At 41.2% G+C, this 17,226-nt stretch overlaps 1 protein-coding gene across 5 annotated transcripts in view; it reads right to left on the reverse strand.

Annotated features, from left to right (window-relative positions):
- LOC135221739 (uncharacterized) overlaps nt 1-17,226 on the reverse strand; it is a 43,467-nt gene that overhangs the window by 8,020 nt on the left and 18,221 nt on the right. For all 5 annotated transcript variants that reach the window (XM_064259541.1, XM_064259543.1, XM_064259542.1 and 2 more), the window contains 2 exons: nt 9,730-9,832; nt 6,551-7,911 (listed from right to left, as the gene is read on the reverse strand). In XM_064259541.1, coding sequence (XP_064115611.1) covers nt 6,551-7,911; nt 9,730-9,832 — 1,464 coding nt within the window. The remainder of the gene's footprint in view (nt 1-6,550; nt 7,912-9,729; nt 9,833-17,226) is intronic.

A 17,226-nucleotide genomic window follows, 5' to 3' on the forward strand; every position in this document is an offset into this window, starting at 1 on the left:
CTCTGAATTACCTGACCTCTGTGAATCCAACCTCTTAGAGGCCAACATGTGGCGACTAAAGCTAATCCTCTAGGATCATGAATAAGGGAACACTTAAGAGGAAGCTCCTTCGTCTTCAATATTACGAAAAACTTAACGAAAGGACGCCCTCAGTCTCTCCTCACTTTCGACATACTTCTAAGTGAGGATTATTCAAACGTCAGTAGTTGTTGCCTTCGATCGAGAAGACCCGCACGGACGTGCACTAGTTTAACGAACCTCTTGAGGATCGTTACGTTCCGTGCCCAAGCCCATAACCAATTCTCTCTTCTCGAGCTATGAGAGAGCTGAGAAATTATCCGAGATGATTTGGGCCACTCGATCCAAACTCACCCTTCGAGGAACTGGAGAGCCGACCAATTTGGCTTCCAATTCTTTCAGACAATGTGCCAGAACATCTGTTCTCTGTTCGGATGTCTGGCACCCTCTCGCTATCACCCGAGGTGATCCTCAAGCCGTTGAGAGAAAATTAGAATTACAAGATCTTTGATGTTATTCCAATTTCTTCGTGAGGAAAATTTGTAGAGGTCTGAATTGCTGTTTATTCAGGGAAAACAAGCTTCTCCAGCGAGGAAATGGTCCCCAGCAAACTCATCCATTCCCTCACTCAGCCTGCTTCCTTCCCTAAATAAGGCTGCGCTTTGCATTAGCATGAGAGCATTATTATAGTGCTATGCCGCGGTAGATTCGTACAGAATGTTACCGTGCGGTAAACCCGCACCTAACAAGTATAAGAGATATCTTGTTGAAATTTTTCTAAGTAAACGGCAGGTATGATCATTCAAGATTACTAGAAATTTCCTCAACCCGAGGCTAAAATCCATGATTGTAGGGCAGAGAGACGGTTTATTCAGCCATTCCCGCAAGGGAGAGAGACGTAACCAACCGCGCATGACACCGAGCTAGCCGGTACTGCGTAGATCACAGTAACAGCAGCCTTGATCATCGTCTCGCACTATGTGCCTGAGTTGCCAGCTACTCCTTTTACGAAGGGATAGGTATGAAATTATCGAACCAAAGGAAACTCTCAAGCAGGCATATTTAAACGAAACAAAATTCGCTAAATACAGAAGCTGAGTTGATGTTGCAGTTCAATTAGAATACTTCTCGTCTAAGTCGCAATCCGTAGAATAACTAGGATATGCGCCTACCCCTCGGACAATTCAACTGCTTAGTAGAATCATGTCGCGAGGTTAATATACGTAGTATATTTATAGTATTCTGAACAACGATCTCCTCCTAAATTCTTTCCTTCAAGAAAATAAAATAAGGATTGGAGATCGACCACCTTCGATCTCTATCAAAAAGAGTGAAGGAGAAGTCTTCCTCGAAGGAAAGCTTCAATGGTGAACAGAATACTATCTGCCTGAGTTGCCAGCTACTCCCTTTACGAAGGAATAGGTATGATATTATCGAGCAAAAGGAAACTCTCAAGCAGGCCTATTTAAACGAAACCGAATTCGCTAAATACAGAAGCTGAGTTGTTGTTGTCGTAACAATACCTGAAGAGTTGTTCTTACTCCGAAAACTCTTGGAAGGTTGAAGGGAGTGTCAAATAAATACATTAGAACAACAGTTCTTTCGGCTTCTATCCGCAGAGGTAAATACGATATGCGTATATGACTCGACCCATGCGTTAGCAAAATGACGCAAAGATAAACTACGTAAGTATTGTAGTAATTTTGAACATCGAATTCTCTACTACATCTTTCCTGGACGAGGAAGAGAGAAAGAAAGGAAAACGACTGTCCACGTTCTAATGAACGAGACTTTTAAAAGAACTCCTTGACTCTTTGCCAAGACTCTTTTCCAAGAAAAGGGAGTAACATTCGAATAGAGATCATCAAGAGAGAACCGTGGATCGAAAAAGACCGTTCAATGTTCTTATGATATTGGACAAAAGACTTCCTGGATAGTCTACAAGTCTTTCTCTTAACCCCGGATGAGCCTCTGAAAATGAATGAGAGCTCTTCCGAAATTTGTTAATGAGTTTATCCGCTTAAACGATAAAAACGTTAAAATCTATGTCAATGAGAACTACCCCATTTATGAGGGGTCCCCCACTTAAATGACAATGGGGAAAACGTCCTGACTTGACAAAACTATTAGCACTTTGCTAATAGGGGAAAACCCTTTAACATGACCGAAAGTCACCCAGGAATCCGAGTATATAATCTTCCCGATTCTCAAAGAAATCGATGAAGAGGAAAGAGGGATCGAAGAAAAATTCGGGTATGTCTCCGCTAACTCCGAATCCTTTTAAAAATTTCTGTAAAGAAATGTCCTCAACAGCAAATAAGACGCCTTCAACAAGTCTTTTCTTTTTCTCGCGCAAAGGTCCTGCCGAGCTTCCACCGAAGCGTCCTGGCGAATGTCCACAAAAGCGTCCTGCTGAGCGTCCTCAAAAGCGTCCTGCTGAGCGTCCTCAAAAAACGTCCTGCTTAGCTACGAGCGTGTCTGAGCAGAGAACACCAAGTCTTCTAACGACGTTTCAGAGAGGAACTCGTTGAGCGCCTTGATGCATGCAAGGCCCGCCAAGAGGCGTCCTAGCGAGCGACCTTGCCAACATCTCAATGTTTATGACGAACCGCGTTTTGCGTATGACATTGAATATTTTTAAGGTACGTCCTCATGCGAGTCTCCATGGAGAGCCGCACGCTGCTCCTGAAGTGTGTGAACACTAAAGGAAGACGTATGGCTTTCGTCTTCCGCAAGGTGCTTGCCGAGCGTCCTGGAGAATGTCTCTACTTATAGGACGTCGAGCACCTCCAAAAGCTTCCTCACGTCTAAATTGCCCTTCTTATGCCGACCAGAGACAAAAGTGGTTTGACTGTGCAAAGCAGCTTGCCGGCCGTCAAACTTATCAGCTTGCTTTATCGAAGTAAAGCGAACGTTACATAACGTATACGGAGCGCAATGAGGAGAGGAGACGAATACTGAGTTGCTCCTCCAAAAGGTGGAATCAAGAATGTCCTTGATTACCAAATTCTTTTGGAATGCTAGCGAGGTTGAAACAGCTCTAACTTCATGAGCGTTCACTCGCAGGAGGCTCAAATCACTCTTCTGGCAAGATGAATGAACCTCTTTAATAATGTATAAGTGATATATACATGAGCGTTCATATACATGAGCGTTCACTCGCAGGAGGCTCAAATCACTCTTCTGGCAAGATGAATGAGCCTCCTTAATAATGTATACATGATGTATACATGAGCGGTCACTCGCAGGAGGCTCAAATCACTCTTCTGGCAAGATGAATGAGCCTCCTTAATAATGTATAAATGATATATACATGAGCGTTCTCACAGGAGGCTCAAATCACTCTTCTGGCAAGATGAATGAGCCTCCTTAAATGTCCCTTAGGAAAAGAGCCAGTGGTCTCTTTACTCTTTCATCCTCTCGTGACGAGAGAGAGGACGTGAAGCGTCCTCTTCTCTAAAGCTTCTTTAGGGGGCGCGAGTCCTTCCGAGAACTCCAACCCCTGTGTGGGGAGGACGCCTCGGAGGACGAGAAGCAATCCTTCAAGATTCGTGCACGTGCACGATCTTTAGCAGCCTGGGAAGAGTCAACAGGTTCTGCCGAAGGGACGCCAGATCGGTGGGGAGCCCCCTCCCGTAACCCTCTTGCGGCTTTCGACATGCCCTCTCCCTGAGTCCTGGGAGTCCGACAGAGGTCCAGGCCTAGAGGCATTATGGGGCCGATCTGACGCCCCCTCCACAACACAAGGGGCACTACACTTCACAACACTGATTGGAGAGCGAGCACTTTAGTCTAAGATTACTTGATGTCCAATGCCTTTAGCAGACACTTATTCTAGGCTCGTAAGCCATACCAACAGGGTTAGGCAAAATAAAATCTACAGGAGGTTAGAAGGTTCATTATTTCTAACTTCTGTTTACTGTGGAGGAAAACTCCTGATTCTAACACGCTCTAAAATGCGTAAATGAATCCTCCTTCTTCCGTAATCAGTCACACATTACACTAATTACCTTATGCAAAGAAAACATGTAAACGTCATATATACTAAGCGAGTGTCTACCGAAAGTTACGGTAGCCTCACCTTACCATGCAGACAACAAAGTCTGAAACTAGGCTAACTAGCTTCAGACATCAAATGCAATGAAAAAATTTACGATAGCGTATGCCTAGCCACAAATCCAAGTTAATAATCGAAAGAATAATTAGGATACTTAAGTGGCTAATGAAGTTTCAAAATCCTAGGCGGAGGTCTGTAAACAGTTGTTTACCGACCGGCGACAGAAAAAAATATGAATAGAAAATGGGAATAGTTCCTGATATCCGCCTCCCAGCGGCGGGAATGGGTACTACCACCTGGCCGCCCACTGCGTGTGCCGCGAATTTTTAAATTCTGTCGGACTTCAGAAAATACAGCTATATATATATCTGTCAGGTAAGTTTCATGAACAAAAGAGAGGAATAAGAGTGTGTTGTGTTAAGCAGCAGATATATTTGTTGTACTGGCAAAAAACCCAAACAAGTGGATATCGTGGTAGCAGCAATTAATAAATGCATTTGACTGCTCTACGATAAAGCTCGTGATTAACCCTTGACCTGCCAGCGGAAGCCAGACACTTCCGGCAACGTCATTAATCACGCCCGGCAAAGGAGTTGTTGAAATTAATTATTCCCCAAAAGGGTGGTGCAATGGGACGTTGTCATTAGTCACCAAATGTCAACAAAAGGAGCCAAAGCAGAGAAGCCAGAGAGCATGCAGAGGTACGGTTGTGTGCCTTACCAGACTGTGGGTAAGAAAGGCTTCATACAGCGACATGTTGTCCTATCACTACACTTCACCTCAAGTAGACGATAGCAAAGCCATACAACCTTCAATATGAACTAACCTTGTATGTTTCAAAACTGTATATATATTTTGTGTTAATGAAGTCAGGAAACTGCGCTGTCTTTCTAGCCTGAGGCAACTTTAAGAGGTTTACTACAAGAATTAAAGAGTATCTACATACAATTTATAAAAGACAAAGCTTAAAGGTCTTACTGTCAGGCAAATAATCAAAATAATGTAACACCCTTACAAAGTGGAGAGGCTGACAAAAAGAATGTGGTGAAGAGCCTACAAAGGAATAACTTGATCAAGTTTCCATACATTAACAAATTTGCTTTGACCTTCAGAGAATAGGCACAGAAATGTATCTTTAAATGAAATGGTTTGCATTAAGAAATAGAAAAACTTTTATAATTTGAAGAAATATTAAACCTAAAAGCACTCAGTGGCTTTATAACATTATAAGACTAAACAAAAAGGGCAAAAAAATATTAACCCTTAAACACCGAAGAGGTATTTCAAAAATAGTCTCCCGTATGCCGGCGGCGTTCGCGAGTGAGCGCCGAAACGGAAAAAATGTTTTTTTCAAAAAATCACAGCACGCTTAGTTTTCAAGATTAAGAATTCATTTATGTCTCCTTTTTTTGTCATTGCCTGAAGTTTAGTATGCAATCATCAGAAATGAAAAAAATATCATTATCATATATAAATATTGGGATATATGACAGAGCGAAAAAAAATTTCATATATAATTGTATACAAATCACACTGTGAGCAAAACTATTAAATATAAAATGGCTAATATAAAATGGTGCAAAAATTATGTCAAAGTAACGAGGCCGGGAGGAGGGGGGATGGCCTGGCCAGTCCGGGAGGGGGGTGCGAGCCTCCACAAAATGCGCTAGCAACCCCTCCAACGACGGGGGACCCCTAGCCCGAGCGTCTTCCAAATCGCCGCCATTTTGGAAGCCTCCAACTCTGGAAGAAAAGAGATTGATGAGAAAGACTCACCCTTCCTGGGAATCAAATTAACTCCCGAGGAAGAAGGGGCTACATTACAAACATCAGCGACGAATCAATAGAGGAAAAGGAAGGAGACACAGGAACAACGTTACTATGGGGGTTGACTACTGCAGGAGATGAAGCATCAGGAAGAGGCAAAAAACCCTCCCAAGTAGGAAGAGTCGAAACCCTCCGATGTTCTCTCTTGCCATAAAACGAGTTCCACTGCTCTGTAGGCCATGCCTGGCATTCCGTGGAAGGATTCATTATAGTACAAAAATTAGAACAACACCTACTGCACATTATGTGAGGGTCAGTCGCTGCCGAGCCAAAAAACGAGAACACGGAAGACTTGAAACTCCGGGGCACATACGTTGACCCCGAGGAGGAGCAGAAGCAGCCATATCATCAGCTAACACACACACACTAAACACAAGCGAAACGGGCAATGAACCGGGAAAAGGCCAAGAGAGGTTAACACAACTCTCGCCCAGGCAGTCAAAGAAAGACTGGCGTAACGGCGTGGTCCTTGATCCTTCCTCACCTGAGCTACGCATGTGTTGCCAGATATCACAAGATGCCTTGCTCTCATCTCCTTTTTAACTGGATCCAGCTGGGCACTAGAAATTATCCTACTGTTATGACTCAAGGTTTTTTCACGTATGAACAATATACTCAATTAGACTTAACAAATATATAACCTCTTACCTTGCTGTACTGGAAAGGATTTTCTTCTTTCTCTTCTGCTTTGAAGACCTTTTAATTTTAGCCCCATCCAATACCTTTGTTGAATTGCAGCTATCAACGTCTTCACTTTCCTCCTCCTCGTCACTTTCGTCAAGCTCTTCCTGTCCATGTCCATTCACAACAATGTGATTTCTTTCATGTCTTGCCCTCTTACTTTGCATTGCAGAATTTATTCCAACTTCATTAGCTTCCACATTTACTTCTACCCTATCCTCTTTCCTACGCTTTGTACCTGTTTTTTCTAACGATTCTGATTCACAGCTGCTTCCATTTATAGTACCAATTTCTTCTTCATTATCAGGAGTGGGATCTACTTGATTGGTTTCTGACTGCACTTTACCTTCATTTCCATTTTCTTCAAATTTATTAACTTCATCTGACTGCACTTTACCTCCATTACCATTTTCTTCACATTTATTAATATCCAAGTCCTCAGCACTAACCACTGTAAAGTCTTCGATAGAATCCCCAGGCTTAATCATACCTTTACAATAATCAACTTGGCCTTGTTCCCTGAAAAAACTTACCAGACTTTCACTGGGCGGTACACCATTATTTTGCAGGAAGCTTCTCAAATGTACCCAGTACCTACTGTTGGAAAATTCAGCATAAAGTTTATCCAATTTCTTTTTTGTTTCAGAATCTAGATGGTTATCTTTTGCGTCACTATTTAAATGAGCTCTACCCTCAGTGCCTGCCTTATCTTCAGACTTGCCTTCAGCAGTAGCTTCAACTTGATACTTGCCAACAGCATCTGCTTTTCCTTGTGACTTGCCCTCAGTATCAACATTTTCTTGGGGTTTCTCATCAGTTTCTACATTTTCTTGGGGTTTCTCATCAGTTTCTAAGTTTTCTTGGGGTTTCTCATCAGTTTCTACATTTTCTTGGGGTTTCTCATCAGTTTCTGCATTTTCTTGAAGGTTCTTGTCAGTGTATGCCTCGTCTTGTGACTTCCTATCAGTGTCAGTCTTTTCTTGGGGCTTGCTGTAAGTGTCTGCCTTTTCTTCAGGCTCCTCCTCAGTGTTGGTGTTTTCTTGGGGCTTCTCTACAGTGTCAGCTTTTTCCAGGAGCTCCTCTTCACTTTTGTCTTTAGACACAGAATCAGATGTATACATAATCTCATCAAGTCCATCTTGAATGACAGGGATTACCCATGGATAGTCTTGAATGTAAGAGTCATGCCATTCTACATGGGAATCTTTACAGAGGCTGCGATTCTTCTGAATCCATGACAGTGGAATGTAAATTTCCTTCCAATTTTCCCAGTGTTCATGCCATGACTGCCATATTGCATGTGGTACATCAGGTGGGCAAATATAGACCTGGAAAAATATTATTATTTTAATGATGCAACATGTTGCTGTATATTATATACTTACTACTAATAAGTAAACCCTAAACAAGAACTAAACAGTTTAGTCTCAATACTCATTTTTGAAAGCAGAAATGATGTGGAGTGTGTGCTTATTAAGGTAAACAAAGTTTTTATTTTAAAAAAATCTTGGTTCCTCTAAACTCGGCCTTCTGCATCAGAGTTCATTTTCAACTCAGCCTTTTGCATCAGAGTTCATTTTCATCATGTCAAAGGCAGACTAAGGATCTGATGTCACCTTTGGTGATTCCTCAATTTATCTACTACGTTGCTTTTCCAAATGTAGTCATGTTCCCATCCTTAAAATGGATGTCTACACCTCAAATTATATTTATTTTTTAGAGCTAGTTCCCTACATCTAAAATATCACAAAACAGTCTTAGCAGTGGTGGCTCGTAGCTATCATTCATAGGGGTACTGTTACATAATTTATTTCTAAATTCCTTGGTATTAACTGCATAAACAAACACAAAGTGGACGGACTGACAGAAGAGTATGAGAATATCTCAGAGGTTATATAAAAATATGAAGTTTCCATAATAAAACTAATATTGTAATACTTACCTGATCACCTGAATTAGCCCCGGTCACTGACCAGTCCGAACTATATCCCCACATATTTACCCACTAAGTTGGTAATTTTTAAGTGTCAGTGTTACCAAAGCTGCAGGTACATCTAGGCAAATGAGCTGCAAATACCGGCCACCAGAGGCCTGATTCCTCAAATTGAATCATTCACTATCAAACTGAAGTGGGGAGGAGGGTGGGAATCGTTCAGGTAAGTATTACAATATTACTTTTATTATGAAAACTTCATATTGCAATACTCCCTGAACACCTGAATTAACCCAATTAACAACATTTACACGGAGGTGGGATCAATCCAATTCAGCCCGACCTGACCAAGGAACATATGTAGGTAACTCATAAACAACCTGCTATGTATAAATGCATGTATCCTCACCTATTTATATAACTTGGAGCTGAGGATATTTGCAAAGAAGGTACTTCAACGTTAGTGTTAAGTCTAAGGTAGCGTCTGAGTCTGAAGTATCTCCATGTGGTAAGCTATACTGCTTATTCATGGAGGAAAAAACAAATCTCACCTGGTCGTCCAACTCAGTAGGTGAAAATGCTTGCAGAATAAGTACCATACCATCAGTCGAGTCCAAGGTACCGCCCAGGTCTGAAAAACCTCCTATGTGGTATTCTATACCTCTCATGTATGGAGGGAAAATGGTGAACCTCCCATGTGGCTAGATAGCCACATGGGAGGTTCTTCAGACTCAGGCGGTACCTTGATGACCTACCTTAATTTGTCATATTCATTAATTTTGCGCATATGAAATCTATCGGGGGTGCTGCAGTTCCACAATGCCTACTGACAAGCTGCCACTGTCTCTTAGAAACCTTGTACTATAAGGATACATACCAAACCCACTTCCTTTCCTTCCTATTCCATTCTAATACATACCCTTGAACAAACAGGTCTATTACTAACAGTTGGCAAGGAACAAAATACTTCCCAATTTCTTGCTTCATTTCATGAAGATTATGATTAATAGTTTGTTACTTTTACTTATACAGTAAAGATGAAAAAAAAAAGTAATAAAATGATGAAATAAAAAGAATTACAAATACCAACACTTAAACTCATTCAAAATGGACAGCACTAAGAAAAAAAACTGTGCTCTAATCTGAAAAAAAAAGTCAAAACTCTTCACAATACCTTTGCTGCCACTAACTAGAGTTTCCTCATAAAACTTACTTTTCCATCAAAATGAAGAGAATCACCATTTAAAGGTACTGATGCACTAGTTTCAGCAGCAACTTTGTCCTCTAATTGTGCTGGAACCCTTTCTTCATATTCACTAGAAAGAACAAAGAAACATAAGTAACAAAAAATAAAAAGTAAAAGTGATAAAAATAAATGTGAAAATACAGCACTTTGATCCTATACAATGAAGTTACACATTACAAAGTAGGATCTGGTACCAACCACAACACCAACAAAGAAATGTGCTTCCTTAGTAGTATACAAGAATTCTTTTTAATTACTACAGCATTATGCCCACTATGAAGTCTGGCATATTACCCAATAAAAAAAATACATGCATTTACTTAAATTTAAAAACAGTGGTACCTCGTTTGTCAAATGTTTATGTCAAACTGTTTTTTCGAACTAAATTTGAGAAAATTTTGTAGTTTCTCAACAACTTGTATTCAACTTTCTTTTCATTTACAATATATAATGTAATGCTAACCATATTCAACAAAAATAAAAGTATAAAGCAATATAAAATTTAGCATAAAAGATGTACAAAATCATACAAAACGCGGTGATGTCACGCCCAGCTGACTTGAGACTGAACGAGGGAGCGTTGATATGTTCAGGAGATAAGATAAGAGATAGTTAACGTAATGATAAAATATGAAAGCACTCAAATGCAATACAAAGCAATCAAATGCAATACAGACAAAAATGAAAAAAAAAAACATTTTAATCAAGCAAGTGTTCGGTGTGCAGAGTGAGGACTGTCTGGTTGAACAATATTTAACAAAATTGTATATGAAAGAACAGCTTTTCACGCTTTTCACAGTAAAATTTAGCATAAACGATTAAAAAAAATTCATAATTGCGGTGTTACACAGCTAACTTGAGGTAGTGGTGGGGGCATTTATATTTTTGAGGAATAATGAATGAATGATTTTAAGTTATCGTGTGTCGCGGTACTGTTGTGGAGAAGAGTAAAATCTTTACTACAGTATGTACATAAAAGCAATACCAATTCACATAAAAATTAAAATGTTATTTCACAAATTAATGATAAAACATGAAAACAATCAAATGCAATACAATTAAAAAAAAAAAAAGCTTGCTTGAGGCAGTGTTAGGTGCGCTGAGGGAGATGAGAAAGAGGAGAGTCGAGGGAAGTAGGGCTCTGCTCTCCCCACTGACTTATCAGCTGGGCTGGGGTGATTATTCGCCCATTTCTTTCACTTTCACTTGAACTGCCCAAATTTTTGTTTCGGTAAAATACCAATCTAGTGACAATAATTTTTTAGTGACAATCATTTTTAAAATATTTTACTACTGTAAAAGTAACTCAGCTCTGTAACAAACAAACTGAAGCCACTTTCAGCTTCTGCATGCCTTTGATTGTTTGTTTGAATGGCTTCCTTGTGAAATGAAATTTTCCAAGACAAGTTGTATTTTTCATAGCTACAAACCTGAGGTCTTAACAATAGGATAACTTCTAGCACCTAGCTGGATCTGGTTAAAAAACAGACGCAAGCAAGGAATCTTGTGATATCTGGCAACGCATGTGTAGATCGGGTGAAGTCACCTACGCCAATCTTTCCCAATTCAGGATGTATTAACATACAAAGGGGCAGCTGGAGGCAGGCAGTATAATGTTAAGAACTCAGGTTTGTAGCTATGAAAAATACAAATTGTCTTAGAAAATTTGTCATTTGTTCATACGCGAACAAACCTTCGGTCTTAACAATAGTATAGACTTATACTTGGAGGGAGGTAAAAGACATCCTAAACCGGTTGGGAGCCTACCCACCAGTCCAGCTTCCAGAAGAAATGACTTCTGCAGAGGGACTGGAGCCCTTTGAGAAGCTAGATAAATTGATCTCCAACCACTCAGACACTGAGTGACGTACAACGATATGTGGGAGAACCATTGTATAGGGAACCAAAGAGAAACTTTGACTGTCCAATAGCAAACCAATACACCAGGGTTTGTACTATTCCCAACTCCTCCTTGCTAAGGAATGGAGCATATGCTACCAAATAGAGGGTTGGATATTTGTAAATTAAGCGACCACACTATCAGTATGACTACCTTACCTGTACAGACCAGTCCAGCGAATGACGTGTCTATTCCATAACCCGAAGGAAGAAGGAAAGGTACAAGAGAAAGAAAGACTAGCCAACTCACTCATTCTCTTATCCACACAATCATCTTACCACACAATCATCTTAGGTAAGATACAAAAGTGGCCTGTTAAGGGCAACTATGAGTTACACAACCTGTTGGGCAGCCACCACAGGACCCAGGGAAAATGTGTCCACAGATCTGTGGGCAACATCCTTAAGATAAAAAGAGGTGAACACGGACAGGCGTAACCAAGTACCAACGCTCAGCACAAGTTCTTTTTGAAAGCCAGAGGGACCAATACCCCTAACGTCCTGCACTCTAGCCTGCACAGACGTGGTGGTGGAATCATGAGGCGCCAAGTGTGCCTGTCTGATGGCTTCCCGTATCCAAAAAGAAATAGTATTCTTAGACATCTTTCTTCGTACGGCCTGTACCAAATCTATACCCCTATGTTTAAACAGTGTAAACACAGACCCCAACATTGCCCTATATCCTTTGATGGCAGATGTAGAGCACCCCTGACGGTTCTTGGGAAAAAGAGGGATGTCCACTATCTGAACTACAGTGGTTTTAGTAGAAGAGATGTCATCACTGCTGCTAAACCACTCTCAGAAATTGCTCACCTGGACGGTGGACTCTGTTGGAGGAATGATGTCTACATTTTGAAATAGCAGCCACAGCTTACCTAGAAAATCCAGTCGGAGTGGAAAGACCTTAATAGAATTTCCAAATGTGGGATTGTTTGAATGTGGATTTTGAGGTAGCAGTCTGGGAAAATCCACTAAAAGCCTCAGTATATCAAAGAAGTACTCCTCATGAGGCCAAAAAGGGGCCATCTATGTCATCGTCTCATCTTGGTGCAATAGGAATTCGTTGATTACTTCCCTCACCATGTCGAAGGGAGGGAAGGTCTATGTTCGACCAATTCACGAGCAATGCATTTTTTGTCCATACCAAAAGATCCAGAACTAGCGAACAGAATAGAGGAAGGCGGTGGTTCTTTGATGCGGCGAAAAGAATGGACTCTAAACCTGGCTGTGTTTGAAATCCTTTGGAAATTAGGGGTAGGATAGTGAACCATCGACCTGCCCCATAATTTACAAGAGCTGCTGCACACAGCTGGGTTTTGAATCTATTCTGTTGGAAGGACTTGTCCTTGCCAACTTAATTCGTATGCAGACATTCTTCCTCCTGTGAATAAATCGGGTGACGATCTCAACCAGATACTGATTTGCCAAGAGGAGCAGTGCCTTTGCTGCCTCAAAAACAGATAGTCTATTCCGCCCTATTTCTTTATGTAGGAAAGCACGGTGGTGTTGTTGGAATGCACCACCACGGACTTCCCAACTCATTTATCTTAGATGAACAGCAGTCAGTATTTTAAGTTGTGTGGAGATCTTGTTGTTCCCGGGACAAAGTCCCAAAAACCTGTAAGTTGCCTGTGGGAAATGTCACCAAATCTGGTTGCTCCTTCCTGCTCCAGCTTCCTCTTAGGAAGAATTGAAGGGGTCTTATGTGTAGCAGTCTTAACACCACTAACTGTTTGATGGAAGAGAGTCCCTAGCAGACTCATCCACTGATTGGCTGAACATGACTCTAGTGCAAGGAGATTCTGTAATGACTGAAGACATGGCAGTATTCTCTTTGGGGATGGAAAAACCCAAAAACTGAAGTATCTCCCCTCATCCCCAAATACAGAATTTCCTCAGTGGTTAGCAGATTTTTCTGGGTAGAACCTTCGTGCATTGATCCTGTGACAATGAATGGAGGAGCCAGTCATCCAAGTATATGCATACGTTGATGCCTAGCAAGCAGGTGCAGCCACTTAGAGAGAGGAGCTGGGACGCATGGAGCCATGGAGAGACCGGAACAAGCTTTAAACTGGTAGACCTTGCCTTAAAGACAAATTGTAGGTAATTCCTAGTCCTGGTATACTGGAATGTGGAAATACACAACCTGCATATCCAGGGTGATCATCCAGTCCCCCCAGGTTGGATGGATGACAGCACTGACTGATTATGGGATAGAGCATCAGTCTTTCACCACCTTGATTGTCCAAGGGTCCACAACTCTTGCACTCTACCTCTCCCAGAAAAGAAGCCTGGGTCCTACAAGAGCACAAATTTTTAACAGGTCTGACTGAGGTGCTCTCGACAGACCTAGCACTGAACTGGGCACTGATGCAGATCTTGAACAGTAAGGGCTGCTGCTGCAGGGGAGAGATCGATTTTGCAGCAAATGAAGAATAACTCCTATGGGCGCTTTGAGGACTGCGCTGGATCATGAGTAGATTCTTCAGAAGATCAGTGGCAATCTCCTTCACAGCCAATTGAGGAAACAGGTACTTCTTGTCGTAGGGAAAATATAAAACCAACTTCTGAATGAAAGTCACTCCTCTGGTGTTGAAGGAGAACCAAAACGCCCTCTTTTTAAATATCCCAATGGAAAAAAGGGAAGCAACCTCCAAGAAGTCATCTCCAACAGCTTCATCTGCACATGATAAAATGTAAAGCCAATCCGATGATACATCTGTCACCAAAATATCGATGTCCTCAACTTTCCTGGTGACAGCCCAAATCATCATTTGAGGAAACTGAACACCTTGGGACCTTAAACAAATCCTTCACTAAATGATCAAACTCCAAAGAGGTGAAAAACACATTACTAATGAGAAGGCAGAACGTCTAGCTGAATCAAGAAGTCCCGAGAAGTCACTTTGGGAATAGTCTGCACCTCCCAAGGATGGAGCTTTTCCTGTGGAATAGAAGAGAGATCTGGCTGTAAGTCTTGCTGGCAGAAAAGCAAAGGTGGTCTTGCCTTGTTCCTTCTTCATCGCTAACTAACCCTCCACCTCCTTTAAGGCTTTCTTTGCCGATGAGGAAAGAACCGTCTTGGGGAGATGCGTACCGGAGTCCACTTGATTCCTCATAAGAAAGGGAGAGGCAGGCAAAACAGCAGCAGCTAGCTGGAAACAGGAAAAGTAGCCAAAAAATACCCACGTTGTTCTACTACAAAAGAACCAGATGACAAAGAAATACCAAGAGCACTGAATGAACATGATGAAAAACACTCCGGGCTGCGCCATGAACTACAACCTGGTTCAGGTTGAGGCTCCCTGGTGAGCTTGGCCGCGATAGGAGAGACCTCACCAATGTGACTTCTCTTAGTAGGACGAGACTTGCCTAAATCAGAGGACACCTCATACACACTGACACTGATGCACTTCCAACAGCTGTCTGAATCATGAGCTACCGAATTATAAGAAAGGGTGACTGGAGAGTCAGCGGAACAGACAGCAACCTCCTCCATCTGATCCATATAGGACCTTAACTGACTCTCAACAGATACAGTATTGAATAAAAAGTCAAATTTGCAATCAAATTTACTTTTGAGGCTGGTCATGGCATTGGGTTCGGAAGCAACATAGCAAGGTACAGGAGTTGATGGTAAAATGTTAGGGGGACTCAGGGTGGAGGCTAAGCATAAAAACAGGGAAGGAGGTATGTTACAGTCAATCACAGAAATTGAAAAAGAAACCCACAAATTCAATTTGTAACTTGTTTACTTCTAAGTATTTACATTAAGTTTTACTCCACACTCGAGTACTTTCAGGCCCTTCTGTGGCCCATTCTCAAGAGATGTTTGGGATGTTAGCCTGGGTCAAGGCCCAGCAGTCTTCTGGAACTTCTTCTCGTTGTGCTGTCATTTATGCGATGGCTGTTCTGGTTTTCTTGAGAGTTGCCAATCCCCTCTTGTCGCTCTGATATCCTGAGCTGATGGTCAATGGAATTCACCCTTGTGGTAAGGGTGTGGTCACCGAAAGTCTGTTGGGCAGGAAACCTAATCTCCAGGTCAGCAGGGTCAATCTTAGCTTCTTTTAATATCAAAGCTCGGCTTATGGGATCTTCTGAGGTAAAACCTTTGTTTCCTTCAATTACTTTGATCTCTCTGATAAGCGCACCTTCTACTACCCTCCTGTGACTAATTTTGTTGCTTTTGTATATAAGCCTACTGTTTTTGAAATCCATCCTATGGTCATTTTCCCAACAATGTCTAGCTATAGCACTCCCCTGAGAGTTAAGCTGTACTGCCCTTCTATGTTCTTGGACTCTAGTCCTTATTCCCCTACCTGATTCCCCCACATATCTGTCTCCACAATTATTGCAATTGATTATATATACCCCCGCTACATCATCTGTATTACTGTCTTCTCCTTCCAATTTATTTTTACATACTTTGTTTTTTAAAGTATTATCAAATGTATATACAAATTTATATTGACTTTCTTTCATTTTTGAAGTGATTTGTTTCATTTTAGGCATAAAAGGGAGGGCAACTATTTTCTTGTTTTCTTTATTCCATGTACTCTCTACATTCGCTCTGTAAAATATTTTTCTAGCTTTGTTGAGTGCCCTTTTTCTGAACCATTCCGGGTATGCTAATGCATCGAAGCTTTTATCGATGTAATTTATTTCTTGCTCTATCTTGCAAGGGTCACACGTTCTCATTGCCCTAAGAAATAAACCTGTTAGAACCCCTATTTTTATATCATGACTATGAAAAGAGAAGAAATGAATATATGAGTTTGTATGTGTGGGCTTTCTATATGTGCTGAATTCATATCCTGTTTCTTTTCTTTCTATGAGTATGTCTAAAAAGGGCAGTTTATTATTGTTACTTTTCTCTAAAGTGAACTGGATATTGTTATCAAACTTATTGAGCTCATCTAGAAAAGTTTCTATTTTATTTCCATCCCCTTGCAGAATAGCAAAAATATCATCCACGTATCTCCACCATCCTTGCAGTTTTAAGTTAGGGACATTCACATTAGGAACTAAATTAGTTTCGAAATATTCCATATAGATGTTAGCGAGTATAGGTGATAATGAGGACCCCATAGCTACTCCATATTTTTGTTTGTAAACATGTCCCTCAAACGTGAAATAAGTATCACTGACACACAATTTGATCAACTCAAGGAAGACGCCTATTTCGATGTTTGGATTGAAAATACCCTCATTATGTTTATTCAGGTAGGGGAATAAGGACTAGAGTCCAAGAACATAGAAGGGCAGTACAGCTTAACTCTCAGGGGAGTGCTATAGCTAGACATTGTTGGGAAAATGACCATAGGATGGATTTCAAAAACAGTAGGCTTATATACAAAAGCAACAAAATTAGTCACAGGAGGGTAGTAGAAGGTGCGCTTATCAGAGAGATCAAAGTAATTGAAGGAAACAAAGGTTTTACCTCAGAAGATCCCATAAGCCGAGCTTTGATATTAAAAGAAGCTAAGATTGACCCTGCTGACCTGGAGATTAGGTTTCCTGCCCAACAGACTTTCGGTGACCACACCCTTACCACAAGGGTGAATT

This window comes from Macrobrachium nipponense, chromosome 3 (genome assembly GCF_015104395.2).
Source record: "Macrobrachium nipponense isolate FS-2020 chromosome 3, ASM1510439v2, whole genome shotgun sequence".
NCBI classification, from domain to species: Eukaryota; Metazoa; Arthropoda; class Malacostraca; order Decapoda; family Palaemonidae; genus Macrobrachium; species Macrobrachium nipponense.